The 18639-nt window shown below is 42.0% G+C and overlaps 1 protein-coding gene across 1 annotated transcript; it reads left to right on the forward strand.

Moving 5' to 3' along the window:
• Positions 1-709: 709 nt before the first annotated feature.
• On the forward strand, positions 710-16138 carry calm3a (calmodulin 3a (phosphorylase kinase, delta)). Its single transcript, XM_079676175.1, has 6 exons — positions 710-1110; positions 9219-9249; positions 9662-9805; positions 13538-13644; positions 14073-14208; positions 14446-16138. Exons 1-6 carry the CDS (start codon positions 1108-1110, stop codon positions 14472-14474), a joined length of 450 nt encoding a protein of 149 aa, XP_079532301.1. The 5' UTR covers positions 710-1107; the 3' UTR covers positions 14475-16138.
• The last annotated feature ends 2501 nt before the right edge of the window (positions 16139-18639 follow it).

Raw genomic sequence — 18639 nt, forward strand, 5'->3', positions numbered from 1 at the left:
CAATACAATTTCTCCATAGGATTTTGGAAAATAGCTCGAAATAAGTCTGTGGTTGGTTGACACACATTTAAGAGACGGATCACGTTTTGTTCAGTCGGATAATATCCACGTCTACCCTACATTTATAATTTTCTAATCGTAAATCTAATCGATAGATTTTTGATCAATACATTTATGATGCACTCTATTGTGAGAACGACGTTTGCGGACAGAACCCCTGCAAGGGTGTCTGGGGGGACCCTTCCCCAGAAGATTTTGTTTTCCTTTTAACATATGTAAACTACGCATTCTGGTATACTCTGACAAGAAAATAAAGCAAAAAAACAACATTTACTTCAGACAAACGGGCCAAACAACATTGCCGCAAGCAAGAGTCAGTGGATTAAGAAGGAATTATTTTTAGTTGACATTCCTTTTTAATTTGCCTGGGCCCTGCTGCTGCACAGCGGGAGCAATGTATTTTTTTACATTTTCTATTAAAAGTTTACTAATATGTCCAAATTGCACATCTTGACACTAAAATGATCAATTCTGGGTAAGAATATTCTGTAGAAGGTGCAGTAGAACATCCTTGTATTTTATTATTTTTAATTTCACATACTATGTATAGAAACGTTTTTTCAGTCATACTAAATAATTCACTGGTAAGGAACGCGCAGTATGGCATTGTTAATCTTCCATACACTGTCACTCCTTGAGACTGGGTGGTGAGGATGGTATCTTTGCGCGTTTGGTGAATATAGAGCAACAAGAATTGTGGTTTTGCATAGCGTATGTATCAAATAGGCATTTAATAACAAATAGTAAACGTATATTGCAATTAAAACACTTCCACCTGTGCAGTGCTCAATATTTTTGACATTGCATTAAGTGGGAGGACCAAACCGGCACCGGCGGAAGGATACAGTACTCGAGGCATAGGACACACTGGATTGAGGTTTCCGGGCCACTCTGGTGCAACACGGGACAGTCTCCACAGATTGCTCAAAAACATATATTGTAATAAAGTTTGAAATAATTTAAGGACTTCTTACGTGTAACTGTAAGGTCAATACAAAACCTTATATTTGTCGTCATCTTCACGGAGCTCGAAACGTCAACGATACAATGGTGAGTACGGGCTAACGCTAGCCATGTTAGGTCGTTAATATGATTACACTGCTGTAGCAAACTAATCGTATTGCAATTAAACATATCCTCTGCTTGTCATTCAGTAAACCATCCGAGCTAAAGATAGATGTTTAATGTTTTTTACAAGCTAGATAAACTGCAGCAAGTCCTGAGGTTGATGTGGGCAAACGTTGTCGATAATCACTTTGTCTTTATATCACTATGTTACTCAGTGTTTTTCTACATATGAAGTAAACCAAAGGAAACCAATGTATTTATTATCACCTGCGCAGCTTAATGTGCACGTCGTATTGCGAGGGGAACTACACCGTCTGCTCTCTGCTGTTATGTTATAGCTACAATTTAGCTAATTTCCTTTAAGTGTGTGTAAATACTGTGGTTTAACCTCCATGCTCGTATCAAGGTTTGCAGCGTTTTTTATCGCTTTTGCTTTGAGTCGAGAGTGGGCGTGGTGGCGCTGGTGAAGGAGGTGCTGTGTAAAAATAGACCGTCCAGTGTTAAGGCGATCTGAAACCCATCTCGTTAATCTTGCAAGATGACTATCAAAGCTCTGGCAAACTGTCTTGCTAACTACCATTTGACATCCCACATTACAAGTTGCTGCAACATGGGTAGAACCTCTTACAGGCACAACAGCATGGAGGCTTTGGATATAGAGCGACATGCGCAACAAGCGCCAACAATTTCGATTACATAAGAACACAGCTCACAGGTAGTAGTTTGTGGCTTACCATAAGCAACAATTGTTTTTCACATTGCATGGACATTATGACGGTTGTGTTGCAACATTTTTGGGCTGTGTGCTCTCGAAACACCTCCATGACAGCATCTCTACCGTTACGTATTGCGCCATAACGTGGATCCGCATTCTGCTCCTGCTGAATGATCCTCTTTGCCACCCCTCCCTTTCCCCCGCATTGAACCAAACCATGCTTGGTGCAGTAGGCTGTCAGGACCCGCAGTGCACCCCTCCAAAATGACAGCTAAAAATACATATTTCAAATAAGCCCAACAGTGGCACTATAACCAATGTCTTATTCTTAATCTGCCATTATTCTTATATACAGTACTGTGCAAGAACATACACATGGTCTGTTAGATTTTAAGGACACTACATAACCCCATTGAGTCACATGCATGAAAAGAAATCACCTGTGGCCCTTAGTTTTCTATACTCGACATGAGAAAATGCGATATTTTGTTTAATAATAAGTTGAAAAGCAGCAATACTGTTTTGCTGAGCACTTTCACAGCAGCTGTACAAATCCTCTTACACTCAACCTTGCTTTGCTCTGATCCAGACACTGCTTGCTTCAGCACCGCTGAACTGGTTTGCAGTGGACGGAGTGAATACTCTGCAGTCTCTCTTGCTCCCTTTTCTTTATCCCCCCAACCCCCTCCCCAAAACCAACACGGTGAATCATAGAAATTGAGTCGAGGAACACCTGGTGTTAACACCATATTGAGCTACAGAAATGTTAGCGTTTATCTCTTTAGTTCTGAAATAGCACAACATTTTTAGTAACCAATTAATGTTTCATTCTTTGAGGCAACAGAGGAACCATTTATTTATTTATTGTTGCATTATCTACATATTTACTTGTTTAATTGCCTAGCTTAGGTTATACTCAAATGAACAAGACCTTTATCAGTACTATATTATTGTAGGCTATTGGGATTTCATGTGGCTAGTAAATTCTTGTTATATCTGAATATGCCAGTTGTTTCTAATTCATTTGAAAATAATTTCCTGACAACATGAAGGACTTCACAAAGCAGCAAGCAATGTCAAGCAACAGTTGGCACGGGGGCTAGTCTATGATGATAAACTGCACTTCACATCTGTTCAGTAAAGAAGATACAAAGAGGTGGTTAGTTTTGCTGTGATATTCAATGTGCTACATTGCCGACCCTGTTCGTGTCTCACTAATTATAGCAGGCGTGTGTATTTCTGGCTATGGAGTATTTATACCCGTCCCTCATCACACTTTCTCAGCCTGAAGTGGGCATGTTGACTGACTTAGACAGGCCTGGTAAGACCTCACACGAGTGGCAGAATGGCCTGTCAAATTAAGTTAATGAAAATAAATTGTGTGTTTTAGAAATGCCAAAGCAAAAAGTGCAATCTTAAGAGCAGCAGGTTTGGATAACATTGGCCCACTGATATTAGCATGTGGGTTTGTGTAAAATACTAATATATGTTTTACTTAATACAACAAATAAACTGAAATCCCATTAGGGTTCCTGCAGATCCTTTAAAAATATTAATTTATCTAAAAATAGGGCTTTATTTATATTATGGTTTAAATGAATTTTTCTAAATTAGCTGACCAAAGTATTCCATTTTTGAAATACAATTCATCGAATGTAACATTTGATTGAAACCAGTACCAGGCTATATATATATGAGGCAGGAAGCACGCTGTATTTAGAGGAGAAAGTGTTTCAAACCCGGTAAGATTGGAATCAAGGTGGCTCAATCCGACATGCAGACTGAGAAACTCACAGCTGTGAAGTCAACCCGCTGACAGACGCTATGTTTTTCCCAGTTCACTTTTACCGTCTTCTCCACCACACAACCACCCCTATCTCTGAGTCTGTCTTCTATTAGATTTTTTGTGATTATCAAAATGACTTAAAATGTTTAGGTCTGCCTAAACCATAGCCACCCTGAAAATGTGTATGTAGCCAAATTGTATAAAATATAATTTTTATAAATAAAGTATAAATCCACTTTCTCCATTGGGGACGCTTTCAATAAAGGAAGTGGTGTTACACAATATTTATCTTGTTTTAATAGCCTTTTGTCTGAAGGGTTAGTCTTTTGGTAGTTCGTATAGGCATTGACTGTGCACAGCTGTCAGATTATATCACAGTCTGTTTTGAATTACTTTGTTTATAGTGCATTGGCATAGATCTTTAGATGATGATTGAAGAGTGAAATCTGCTGCCAGTGCTTCTCATTAGGTAAACCCAAAGCTTGTATCTGTATAATCATGGTACTGGAAGATTTCAAAGTCACATTCACTTAAAATAAATCTTTGAGTATTAACACTCACCCACTGAAAGCTTCAAAGGTTAATTTTAAAAGTCTGTAGTTACCTTTTACACAAAGAAGAGCAGCTGAGTCATGTTGAGGTGTTCCGAGTGTGCATGGTAGAAAAAAAGAAACTCGTAGACACTTAACAACTGTAAGGCTAGGCAGGCTTATTTATGCAGCACATTTTCAAGATCAAGGCAATTCAAATTAAAAGCATTATGACATATACATGGCAAAAAAACCATACTATCTAAATACTGTAGCCTTAACCATATTGTTAGGAACAGGTTATTTATTTAAGATATAGAGTGTCACAGTGACGCGTCCTAAAATATATCGATCATAAATCTATCGCTTAAATGTATGATTCGAAAATTATAAAAGTAGGGTAGACATGTGGATATTATCCGGCTGAACAAAACGTGATCTGTCTCTTCAATTTGTGTCAACCACAGAGCTTATTTTGAGCTATTTTCCAAAATCCTATGGAGAAATTGCATTGGTTTTTGTCTAAGGAACCGGAAGTGGTAAAATGCTAACTTGCTTCTGGGTTTTAGGACTGTGGCACTCTATTGCCTCTGATCTTTACAGAACACTGCATTGAAAATAGGTCACAAGACCTCATGAAAGACGACACACGAAGTGAGGATACCCGGCCTGGAGGAAGCCCGGGGTCCCCTTCTGGAGCCAGGCCCAGAAGGAGGACTCGTCGGCGAGCGTCTGGTGGCCGGGCTTGCCACGGAGCCCGGCCGGGCATAGCAACACCTCCGCTTCTCCGTCCCGCGGGCCCACCACCTACAGGAAACAGCGATGGGGTCGGGTGCGCTGCCAGAAGGGTGGCAGTGAAGGCAGAGGGTCTCGACGGACCAGACCCGGGCGACAGAAGCTGGCTTTGGGGACGTGGAACGTCACCTCTCTGGGGGGGAAGGAGTCGGAGCTTGTGCCGGAGGTGGAGCGTTACCAGTTGGATCTGGTTGGGCTCACCTCTACGCACAGCGTCGGCTCTGGAACCTTACTTCTGGATAGGGGTTGGACTCTATTCTTCTCCGGAGTTGCTCAAGGTGTGAGGCGCCGGGCGGGTGTGGGGATACTCGCAAGTCCCCGGTTGGGTGCTTCGTTGTTGGAGTCTACCCCAGTGGACGAGAGGGTCGCCTCCCTACGCCTGCGGGTTATGGGGGGGAAAACTCTGACTGTTGTGTGTGCTTATGCACCCAACAGCAGTTCAGAGTATACGGCCTTCTTGGAGACCCTGGAAAGAGTCCTGTATGGTGCTCCTGAAGGGGACTCTTTAATCTTGCTGGGAGACTTCAACGCACATGTGGGCAATGATGGAGACACTTGGAGGGGAGTGATTGGGAGGAACGGCCCCCCTGATCTGAACCGGAGTGGTGGTTTGTTACTGGACTTCTGTGCTAGTCATGGATTGGCCATAACAAACACCATGTTCGAACATAAGGATGCTCATAAGTGTACGTGGTACCAGAGCACCCTAGGCAGAAGGTCCATGATCGATTTCGTTATCGTATCATCGGACCTGAGGCCGTATGTTTTGGACACTCGGGTAAAGAGAGGGGCGGAGTTGTCAACTGATCACCATCTGGTGGTGAGTTGGGTCGATTGGCGGGGGAAGCCTCTGGATAGACCTGGTAAGCCCAAACGTGTAGTTCGGGTGAACTGGGAACGTCTGGAGGAGGCCAAAGTTCAGGAGGCCTTCAACTCACACCTCCGGCGGAGCTTTTCGGGCATTCCTGTGGAGGTTGGGGACATTGAACCAGAGTGGTCGGTGTTCAAAGCCTCTATTGCCGAAGCCGCGGTGGGGAGCTGTGGTCTCAATGTCCTAGGTGCCTCAAGGGGCGGTAACCCTCAAACCTCCTGGTGGACACCGGTGGTCAGGGAAGCCGTCCGACTGAAGAAGGAGGCCTTCAGGGATTTGTTATCCCGGGGGACTCCCGAGGCAGTTGCAAGGTACCGACAGGCCCGAAGGGCAGCAGCCTCAGCCGTGACCGAGGCAAAGCAGCGGGTGTGGGAGAAGTTCGGAGAAGACATGGAAAAGGACTTTCGGGCGGCACCAAAGTTGTTCTGGAAATCTGTCCGGCCCCTCAGGAGGGGGAAGCAGGGAACCATCCAAGCTGTGTACAGTAAGGATGGGACGTTGTTGACCTCAACTGATGGAGTGTTAGGGCGTTGGAAGGAGCACTTTGAGGAACTCCTGAACCCGACAACTCCGCCATCTATGTTAGAGGCAGAGCTGGAGTATGACGGGGGATCGACACCAATCTCCCGGGGGGAGGTCACTGAGGTCGTCAAACAACTTCACAGTGGCAAAGCCCCGGGGGTGGATGAGATCCACCCAGAAATGCTGAAGGCTCTGGGTGTTGAGGGACTGTCATGGTTGACACGTCTCATCAACGTTGCGTGGAAGTCGGAAACAGTACCGAAGGAGTGGCAGACCGGGGTGGTGGTTCCCCTTTTTAAAAAGGGGGATCAGAGGGTGTGTGCCAATTACAGAGGCATCACACTACTCAGCCTCCCCGGGAAAGTTTACTCTAAGGTACTCGAAAGGAGGGTCAGGCCGATTGTCGAACCTCAGATTGAGGAGGAACGACGGATCAGCTTTTTACTCTCGCAAGGATCCTGGAGGGGGCCTGGGAGTACGCTTATCCAGTCTACATGTGTTTTGTAGACTTGGAGAAGGCGTATGACCGGGTTCCCAGGGAGTCACTGTGGGAGGTGCTGCGGGAGTATGGGGTGAGGGGGTCTCTACTCAGGGCCATCCAATCTCTGTACTCCCAAAGCGAAAGCTGTGTCCGGGTCCTCGGCAGTAAGTCGGACCCATTTCAGGTGAGGGTTGGCCTCCGCCAGGGCTGCGCTTTGTCACCAATCCTGTTTGTAATATACATGGATCGGATTTCGAGGCGTAGTCGTGGGGGAGGGGGTCTGCAGTTCGGTGGACTAAGGATTGCACCACTGCTTTTTGCAGATGATGTGGTTCTGATGGCTTCATCGGTCTGCGACCTTCAGCACTCACTGGATCGGTTCGCAACCGAGTGTGAAGCGGCTGGGATGAGGATCAGCACCTCCAAATCTGAGTCCATGGTTCTCAGCAGGAAACCGATGGACTGTCCACTCCAAGTAGGGAATGAGTCCTTACCCCAAGTGAAGGAGTTCAAGTATCTCGGGGTCTTGTTCTCGAGTGAGGGAACAATGGAGCGTGAGATGGGTCGGAGAATCGGAGCAGCGGGAGCGGTACTGCAGTCGCTTTACCGCACCGTTGTGACGAAAAGGGAGCTGAGCCAGAAGGCAAAGCTCTCTGTCTACCGTGCCATTTTCGTTCCTACCCTCACCTATGGTCACGAAGGATGGGTCATGACCGAAAGAACGAGATCGCGGGTACAAGCGGCCGAGATGGGTTTTCTCCGCAAGGTGGCTGGTGTCTCCCTTAGGGATAAGGTGAGAAGTTTGGTCATCCGGGAGGGACTCGGAGTTGAACCGCTCCTCCTTCCAGGGCTCGAGCTTAAGGACCTCCCGTCGTCCCGGGGCCGAAAAAAATAGTGTCAGGGAGGATAAAAAATAATTTTGGGACGAATTTGGGACGAGAGTTAAAATAAAAATACCATGGTAACTCTACTACAAACGGCGATGAAAATGAAATCGACTGCACGTTGTGTGTAGCACACAATTATTAAACCTCCTTGTCAACATAAACACACAAAACATTTAGCAACCCGCGAAACACACTCACACACACAGAGACAGACACACACGGATGGATGGATGGATGGATGGATGGATGGATGGATGGATGCATTGAAAATAGATCTTGAGCATATGAACCTTGAACACCCTCCCAATAAGATGAATGACACAATTGACAATGAGTACTGGACTTGAAGAACAATTTTGTCATAAGTCAGACTAAAAGGGCTCCAGCAACTCCAGCCATACACACCATCAGTGAAGGCAATTCAATCAAGTGTTATATTTGTTAAGTCTTCCCTAGGATAATTGTCCAGTTCTTCTGGGTTTTGGCCTTTATTCAGTGTTTTTCCCGAACTTGAGAGGCTGGTGGGCAACAGAGGACGCTTGGACAACTTTCTTTTGTCTTTATTTTCTTTTTAAATCAGACTTTGCATCAGATTTTCATCAGATTGAAAACCTTCAAAACACAGAGGACAAACAAATGTTAGTTCACATGCAAATAAAATTATAAACATTTTGTATGCCTCATTGCATTATTTCTAATAATAATTCAGTCACATTGCTGCCTTTTCAAGGTATTATAATTCAAATGATAAATTGTTAATTATTTTACAAAACATCATTAAGTTAAATGAATTAATAAGAAAATATATTTCTCTACTTGAAACCAAGCAACCGAGAAAACCTCAACTGAACACCATCTCCGCTGTCTATAAATATACACCAAATAAAACGGAGTGCACACAAACCACGCTGCGTAAAAGCCCTCCATTGCGCAACAGCACTCTCACACAATAAGGCAATAGATCAAGTACGCAAAACACAATAAACAACCGAGAAACATACCAACGGCATCTCTGAAGCCTCACACACATACTGTCGCCAACTTCTCCCCGCGTGGCTTTGGTGACAAAGACCGGCCATCATAATTCCTGCCGTGTTACTGGAAGCGGCATTAACATTTTTTTAACAACAGCTCGCTTATCATTCAGAAAAAGTAGCCTATGCTATTAAAAAAATAAAATAAAATACCCCTATTGGTATTGAACTATAATAATAATCTAAACGAAAATACATACAAATTATTATTTATCCGTCCGTTTTTCCTCAGATATTATTATTTTCATTTTAATATTGACTTTCGTCTCGACAATAATGTAAAAACCCCTCATATTTCAACTAACCTACTCACTACTTTTACATTTGACTTTTAAACAATACATTTGTAATAAATCTACCGAACTAAAAAGTATAAAATATACGATAATCATTGGCAGGACTGCCCACAATACGATTTTCATGTTGGACTATCAGTGTTTTTATCAATGTCTTATTCTTTTGTTAACAGGCTGATCAGCTGACTGAGGAGCAGATTGCTGGTGAGGGCATACCTTAACTGTGTTTGGTTTGTTTTAGATTAAGCACCTTCATTCATTCTCCAACAAACCTGAGAAGCTTGAATGTCTTCAGAGATTTAAGTAACCAGAGATCTGTGAGGATATTAGCTGGTGGTTGACAAGTCTAAAAGGAGTCTCAGGATAATACTTACACGTGAAAAAACTCACATATGCACATCCATTTCTAGGAATCAACAGATGCACCAATGCTTTAACTCATGCTGTGCTGTTGTTTAAATCGGGTCCAGCACCCCACATGTTACATTCCTTCATAGCATTGCATTAGTCATGCACACACCCTGGTAATGCTGAGCACGTGTTTTCTATTCAGGCTGCTTGAAAGCCTGACAGTGAAGTGTCTGTATTGACGAGTGTTATTTCTGTCAATGCACAGAGTTCAAGGAGGCATTCTCGCTGTTTGACAAGGATGGCGATGGTACAATCACTACCAAGGAGCTTGGGACTGTGATGCGCTCTTTGGGACAGAACCCCACTGAGGCCGAGCTGCAGGACATGATCAATGAGGTGGATGCTGATGGTGAGGAGGAAACACACAATAAAATGATATGTTGAAACTTTTAATTACCACAATGTAAAGGGTAATCTTGGTCAGTTGTTGCTCATGCCTTAAACCAGGGGTTCCCAACCTTTATTGTGCCAAGGACCGGCAGATACATTAAAAAAGAATCACAGACCGGTTGTCAATTTTAACTGATTTGAATATTTACTCACCACCAGCAGGTAGCAACAGAGGCCAATTGCATGTTACAGCCAGAACAAATACTAGAACAATATGCATCCAAAACATATTAACAACTTTTTTATAAGAACCAGTGTCGTTTTTTTGTTTTTCGGAAAAAACGGAAAACCAGAAAAACGATGTTATTCAGTTTTTAAACCAAAACGGGAAAACAGATAAATCAACGTTTTGGCTTTGTTTGTATGATTCACGGATAATCCAGTGAATGCTGGGAAAACTAGGAGAAGGCGCATTATGAAGGAGATGTCCGGTCGCCAGGGTGTGTGTGTGTGTCTGTGTGACACTGGAATTTGTTTTCAGAAGATAGTATGATAGTGTTGTTCGTTCCGGTACACATTTAGCACTACATCGAGATTAAGATTAAACTAACTTCTTTTGGGAACACCCACATATACCTATGGAGTTAGCCAGATGTGTGTAAATTACTGTTCATGGTCATTTAAAAACAAATGCCAGTGACAGACACAAACACACCGAACACACTCTGAGCTGAGCAGAGCACATACACACACATCTTGCGCCTTGGTGACCGGACATCTCCTTCATAAAACTAATAAAGGGGGGAGTAATCGGGCAGTTCGCTGGTGCTACACTTCTCTGAGGCGGAGTATACGTCCCGCTGTCTCCTCATGCTGCAGCCATTTCATGAAGTGAAGGAGGTTTTCCTTCTATAAAACAGCTGTGGGCAGCAGATACCGTGAGAGTCCCGGACATGAATTCATAGATCAAGGCAGAATGGTTTACTCTCCTGTTTTGCCAATCCGGTGCTTAAACAAATAGCTCTACACCCCTGGCCGACATGTCCTTAAAATGAGGTCCGAGTTTGAAATATATCTCAAATAATGTATGCACTGCCATTTCCCCACATAAACATAACAGTCTGCAATTAAACGGTTGTCTCCTGTGTGCTCCTCTTCCTACTTGGAGCACTGGTAACTTTCTCGTGTGAACGAGGGGCTGAGACCTTAGGCTGAGCCGCCGAATTCCTCGGAACACCATAAAAGCAATTTTCAACTGTTTTCTGGTGGAAGTTTAACGAGGCTATTGGATGAAATAATATGACTGGTATAGGTGCGAAAATTAAAAACATGATAAAATATTTTTATTAGGGCTCTCAAGTTAACGCGTTAATAATAGCGTTAATAACGCGTTAATAACGCCACTAATTATTTTAACGCGATTAACGCATGTGTATTTTTTGTCCTCGGCCTCCCCGTAGTTTCAGAGCGCATCGAGTTTAAAATACTATCTACAAGCTGATGCTGACAGCCCCGCTCCTGCTGCCCGCTTGTGGCAGACCACACTTCCACGCTCACCGGCAGGCACCGACTGGCCATCGGGAGGACAGGGAGGATGTGTGTATGTGCGGCGCGAGAGAGAGACCTTACGTGTACTGTTGTTGTTAGCATCTGGTGCTAGCTAGCTGCGCTAATGGATATAAGAAGCTGTTTAAATGAAAACAGAGGAGCGACATTTCGCCGACAACTGCGCCGAGCACTTGACTTTATGCAGGCAGCCAGACAGTGGGACATTGTACGAAAAGTCAGCACACTCGGCACGGATAGTGCTCGCAACATGATTGCAGCGTCCAGGCAGCTCCCGTTCGAGCATATGCCTTGAGTTACACAAAGCTCCAATGATCCATCACAGTGTCTCTCTCTCCACACACACACACACACACACACACACACACACACACACACACACACACACACACACACACACACACACACACACACACACACACACACACACACACACACACACACACACACACACCAACACCATGTGTATTGTATTATTGTATGAGAGAGGTTCCAGGTTCAATTGAGGCGAATATTTGTAATGTTCAGAGGTTGTTGTGTTTAATATTCATGAGAATATTTGTCATTGTTCAAATGATAATAAACATTTGCATAAAGCATATTTGTCCACTCATATGTTGATAAGAGTATTCAAAACTTGAAAAATATTACTCTAAGGTACATTTAGAACAGATCAAAAATGTGTGATTAATCGCGATTAACCATGGACAATCATGCGATTAAATATTTGAATCGACTGACAGCCCTAATTTTTATATATTTATTAGGGCTGTCAAACGATTAAAAGTTTAATCAGATTAATCACAGCTTAAAAATTAATTAATCATGATTAATCACCATTCGAACTATGTCCAAAATATGCCATTTCTTTATGTATATTGTTGTGGGAATGGAAAGATAAATGAAAGAAGGCGGATATATCCATTTAACATACAGTATGTATGTATGTATTTTTATTATAACATTGTTCTGTGTGTCAAAATGAAAGACAGCCCACACACCTATCAATCATCAAACCGTGGGGTCTTAATTCATTACGTGTTGATTTCTATCAACGGGGGAGTACTTCAGGAAAGTCGACGGGGGAGGGGGGGCTAGTGGAGTACTTCAGTAAAGTCGACGGGGGGGGGGGGGGGCTAGTGGAGTACTTCGTGACCACAGAGTGTGAACGCAGTTCTCCTGTGAAGGGGGGGAGTCTCCCTCCGCAGCCGGTTGGCGTAGTTTTGGCACAATTCCGTTGTACAGACCGACGTTAACAGCAGCCCTGTCTGTGCACACGGAGACCGACTCTGTCGTCCGGTGATCTAACCGCCTTCTGGAAAAGCTTCACAAGTACGTCGGTACGCAAATGCGTTTTGTGACACAAGTGACGGTACGCATTTCAGATTACGCACATAACCTGCGTACCAGTTATGTGCACCTCTGTACTACAGCAAAAGTATTCTCTGTCGGGACTTCCTGCAACAACACCACGCCGTTATCTTGATTCTGATTGGCCAGAAGACATTATCAAAGATGTTCTATTGAGAAGACGATCACTACGTGACAATGGCTAAGCCATTTCTTGGTATGGGTGTAGCCTACCCCAGCCATACCCTGGCGCTGCCACTGGTGGGATGTATGGGGCGGGCCATTTTGCACATGCGTTAAATATTTTAACGCAATTAATTCAAAAAATTAATTACCGCCGTTAACGCGATCATTTTGACAGCATTAATATTTATAATTCTGCAAATATTACGATAAACTCAGCTATTTCGCGGCCCGGCAGTAACACCTTCGCGGCCCGGTACCGGTCTGCGGCCCAGGGGTTGGGAACCCCTGCCTTAAACCACCTAGGAGGTTTGCCCAGTCTATGCAGTGCAGAGATATTTAGGGTATCGGTGGAAGCACTTGGTTTTAAATTACCACCATGACATTTACGTCATCCTTAAGAAATGTGACATTTTCTCTGGTGACTGTTGTTGTCTGGCAGATAACCCCTTCCCTGTTACTCATGTGATAGGCCGTCATCTTAATGCTGTTGCTTCAAACTTATTTTATTCCTGAGAAAAAAGTAGTGCCACTAATTTCAGGAATGCAGATGTATTCATTGGATTCTACTCAAGATTGAACACAGCCTGATGTAGTCACAACTTACTGGTGACAACTGCTCTTACCTCGCTCTGTTTGTGTGACCGTGTAGGTAATGGTACAATTGACTTTCCTGAGTTCCTGACCATGATGGCCAGGAAGATGAAAGACACAGACAGTGAAGAGGAGATCAGAGAAGCCTTCAGAGTCTTTGACAAGGTACGATAGGACCGAGTGGACCTAACTAGAACCTCTCAACAGGATCTCCACACAGATCATTGTGATGGCTAGCCAAATTCTGAAAAGACAAAACATGGACAAAGTCTTTTATGTGATTAAACTCCCTTGCACAAAGTCACAGCTTATTTATTTTCCTTTGACCAGCACTTTCATCCATTAAAAGGACCAGGCCTCTCTGCTAGCTCAACAATTATCTTTTGCATGCTAATATGCAAATATTTAGCATTAGGCTCAATCTACAGTTGAGGCTTAGCAATAGAGATGATTAGGTTTACTGACCTATCTTTCGTGTAACCTAATACTAGAGAAACTGAAACTAACATAAGTGATATTTTCTGTTTTTAGCTGCTGTACTGTATAGAATCTTAAATAGTGCATTAACAATGGTTCTTTTTGGCCATGGGCAGGATGGTAACGGATACATCAGCGCAGCAGAGCTACGGCACGTCATGACCAACTTGGGGGAGAAGCTCACTGACGAGGAGGTGGACGAAATGATCCGCGAGGCGGACATTGATGGCGATGGGCAGGTCAACTACGAAGGTGAGATGCTCTTTTTGGTTGGTTTCTTCGTGAAAATAATTTTTTTTCCCTAATTAAAACATTGCACTTGCTTGTTCTCTTTACAACTAGTTTTTACAACAACATAATCTAGTATATTTAATACATTATTAGAACAAGAAAACATATACACAATGTTTTAAAATGTACTGTACCAAAAAGCCTTAACGGATTCATTTGCGACTGTCCTTAAAGAATTGTTTTCTGTTATGTTCACAGAGTTTGTCCAGATGATGACTGCCAAGTGAAGAGAACACTGAATTGCTTCTCAATGTTGCTTGTCCTCCTAAGATCACTGTCTTTAAGAACCAAAAAAAGGAACAATTCTCAAATGATAACAAACTTCCCCCCCAAAATTATTTCTGTTGAACTTAACAATCTGTGCTTCAGTATATCCAAATACTTCTTAGGTTTCTGTAAATCAAACACCAACAGAATAATCCCTAAAGAAGTGAATGGACCAAGCTTTAAGTCTGCCGAAGCCTTGACTTCAGACCAAGATTCTGCTGAGTCACCCAGCCCTTGATTAATTTAGAGGAAAGAGCAACACTGAAATGGCAGAGGGGTAGGAGCCCATGCCACAGTTCGTATAGAGAAGTTGGCTATTTAATTATTTCCAATATTCAACAAAGAACTCTAAATACTGAATTAAGTACTCTTCTTGCATGCACCTTCCTGTGGCGGTCTCTTGTCACAACAAGGAGGCTCTGAGCCCATCAGAGGTAGTGGTCAGACTGTGTACACACTGGAGGTATATACATAACTATATAGCTATATATCTGTAACATTTGTGTCACTATTGATTATTGCAAGAGCAAATAGTTGGGTGTTTATTGGTGGTGGGTTGCAGAAGAGCATCCTTAAACCTTGAAGAGTTCAGACAAGAACGAAAGACTGAAAAGTGCTGATGTTTTTTTCCTCTTGGGGATGATATATTGTCTGGTTTTGAGTTGTGGGCTTTACATGGCCCACGGCACTGATTGGAGACGGACAGTAGTATGTTGCATTGCTTCAGAAGGATTATTGTGAAAACAATACTTAAGGACTGCAGTTAAAATATTTGTCCTGCAATCAGATATCCTGATGGTACAATATTGATGTAATGCTTTATAAATGTGTTCTCAAATATTAATGTGTTGATGACAAACTTTGGTCACCAGATATATCTATACATATATATATTAGTGTGTCGTAAAGTTTGCATTGCCTATTGTTGTAGTTAATGACCTGTGACATGTTTTATCTTTGGTTTTGAAATGTGCCATAATACTCTTAACGCCTCAACCTTCTTGCAAGACTCGTAGTTCATTAGACTATATTAAACCTACTTAATGTAATAACATAACAAATATAAGCAGTTCAACATATTTGCACTTTGGTATAAACCACATGGATATAAAAAAAAAAGGTTTGTTGTAAAAGAAGAAAAAGAAACCAAAAGTCACTGTTGCTGCTGCTATAACAACTATATGTTACACTCATTTCCCGTCCTTGGTGTCTCATGTTCAATTTGTAGTCTGGTGATTCAAACTTCAATCTGTTTGCTGTTTTATTGAACAGGATACATCAACTGTATATTCACCAAAACTACAGGTGGTGGGGTTTAAGTGTTACATTTGGGCTATTAGAAAGGGACTTTCAGATAGAGATGAATTTGGGTTGTAGCAAATAATTCAGCTTTAGATGGGAAATGTTTTAGGGTTTTGAACAGTAGGCTAAATTTAAGAAGCGGGTTAGCTGATTTCTTTAATGCACGGAACTTAAATGCTGCTCGGCTTGAGGCGTTTCAATTGGTTATATTCGATTCGGATGTCAGAAAGTAAATGGTTAATGAACTGTTAATTTCTGAAGGTATCAAAAATGTAAAGATGTGATATATTTTCCATAAATCAATAAATTGAGCTTTACTTCACCTGCATTTCCTTGTCATGTTTAATCTAACTGTCACTCTTCAAGCTCTTTTCCTGCCAGAAAGGAGCACTAATCTCCTCCAGACAGTTTGAGATTGGGTCAGGGCTGGTCACCCTAGCCCTTCACTGGAGACACTATCCCAGTCACAGGCTATATTTAGTGGCTCATGAGATCTCTAACAGGAGTGTGTGGTAATCCACGTCAGCTATAGTGTCGTGACCTTTCACACTAAATGCAAAGAAGGAGCCTTGCCCTCTTGCTGACAGGCAGCACCAACAGCCAATGGGACAAGCCGTTATCTTGGGCAGATAGAGGTCATTGGATGTGTGTCCACCTGCTAATCGTTTGGTTTAAATAGATAAGGAGAATGAATTAGGAGCACGCTCAGCAGGATAATGAGAACTGAATCACAGGCACAGGAAGGTGTGATTATCCCTCTGGTTGTGTAACCGAAGAGATTCCCACTGGTGTTGCTCCCACAGCAGTTATGAGAGAATACTAGAGATATTTTGTAAATGTTTTGCTGGTTTCATAAGATGCATGTTTATGTTAATCATACATGCATACATTATACATATAGAGTGTTCAATATATGCTAATATTGGGGTCTTAAAGAAGGCATACTATTAACTTTAAAGAAAGCTTAAAATCTATTACATTATCTCCTGTGGTTACGTACATGAATTGTTGAGCGCTTTTACTTTTTAGACATATACTGTACGGTGTTTAAATTAGTTGAATGTTAATGCAACAATAATAATGATCCAGTGATATAGAGGCAGCTTTCTGCATAATGAGAAGTGTATCTCTGATACGTAAAGTATGTTTTGAGGACAATATATCTGTGCTTTTACTCATACAAACAATCTAAATACTTCTTCCACTGCTGAAAGAAGATGTGTAAATAACAATCAAAATGGTATAGTGCCTCACAATTGTACCTAAGTAAATTACTTGATTAGTTACATTGTTGGCCTCAAGACACCATGCATTCATGGCCAATAATAAATAAAACATGAAAGGTGCACGGATTTGACCGTAACTTCGACACTAGGTGGTGCTGTTTTATCAGCCAACTCAATAATGGTACAGTGAGTCTGAAACAGTAAGGAGTCAACACACTTACTTTTAAAACAGCTGTATTAACACCTTATATAAAACCCAGTTAAATTCTCTATAAATTACATGCAACTTGACTTAAGAGAGTTTTAATGTGTGTGTGTGTGTGTGTGTGTGTGTGTGTGTGTGTGTGTGTGTGTGCCGTTGCTGCACCCACCCTCTGGAACTCACTACCCCAATCCATCAGAGATTCTTCCTCCCTCACAGCATTCAAAACATCACTCAAAACCCACCTGTTCAACACTGCATTCAACCACTGACCACCCCCCTCCCCCCCTATTTTCTGTTTTGTTTATCTCTTTTTGTATTTCTTTGTCTTTTTTTTGTTGTCTTTTCTTAATTCTCTGTCAAAGCGTCTTTGAGTTTCATGAAAAGCGCTATAAAAGTCCCATGTATTATTATTATTATTATTATTATAATGTACACTTTGCAATCTGACTTTATCTCTTAGACTGCGAAACACTGTGGTTTCCTTTTTATTCTCATTATGCCTGGGGGAGGGGATTTGGAGGAGTATAACTATACTGTGCAATTGGGACTCCTGAACAATGTTTCTATTTTTGGAATCATATTTGTACAGTTTGTTGAATTTATAAGCTAAATCTCTCCTCCCAAGAACATACAAAGAATCTCCCTCTTTGACATGGTTCACTATCCCCCGCTCACTTTGCATGTGACCAAACTAACACATTTGTTTACTCTTTTGTTGTCCTACTTCATGTTGGTTACCAAGCTGTAACACTGAAACAAACTTAGATACAGAATCGTTTTTTAGGGTGTAGGTATGCCTGGTTTCAGAGGCTCATTGCTCAGTGTCTCTGGTGATAGTTAATTCACCTCCAACATATTCATTGTAACAAAAGTACCTCAAACTAATCTTTACATGTCTTCTTTCTTTCTTGATTTTATGCCATTTCCGTCTGTATTGGACAGTTGATAGAGACAGACGTAACAAGGAATAAAGCCGCGGTTATGTGGCATCCATCTTAACCACTCACCAATTCAACACCTCCCCTTTAGTATATTCTGGATAATTTCTCAAGAAGGACACACATATCAGCATTAATATAGCTTTTTAACCACTGCATTAAAACCCAGGACACGTTTTTAACTATTAACAAATATCTAAAAACTACAATTGGGTAATTGGTGACAGTTTTTCATTTTATGGAAGTTCAAAAATTGATTTTCCAAAAAAAATTGCATTTTCTTTTAAGCCAAATTTAAAGTGTTCTTATTTACTGTGCTGTGCGCCTTTTTGTATAGTTTTCACACCTTGCAGTATTAAAGCTTTTGCTGTCTATTTATAAAAATGTGTGCAGTTTTGTTCTTAAAATGTCATGTTCAAAAACATTGCATCATACCATAGGACCTCACGTAAAG

This window comes from Notothenia rossii, assembly GCF_949606895.1.
Source record: "Notothenia rossii genome assembly, chromosome: 4".
NCBI classification, from domain to species: Eukaryota; Metazoa; Chordata; class Actinopteri; order Perciformes; family Nototheniidae; genus Notothenia; species Notothenia rossii.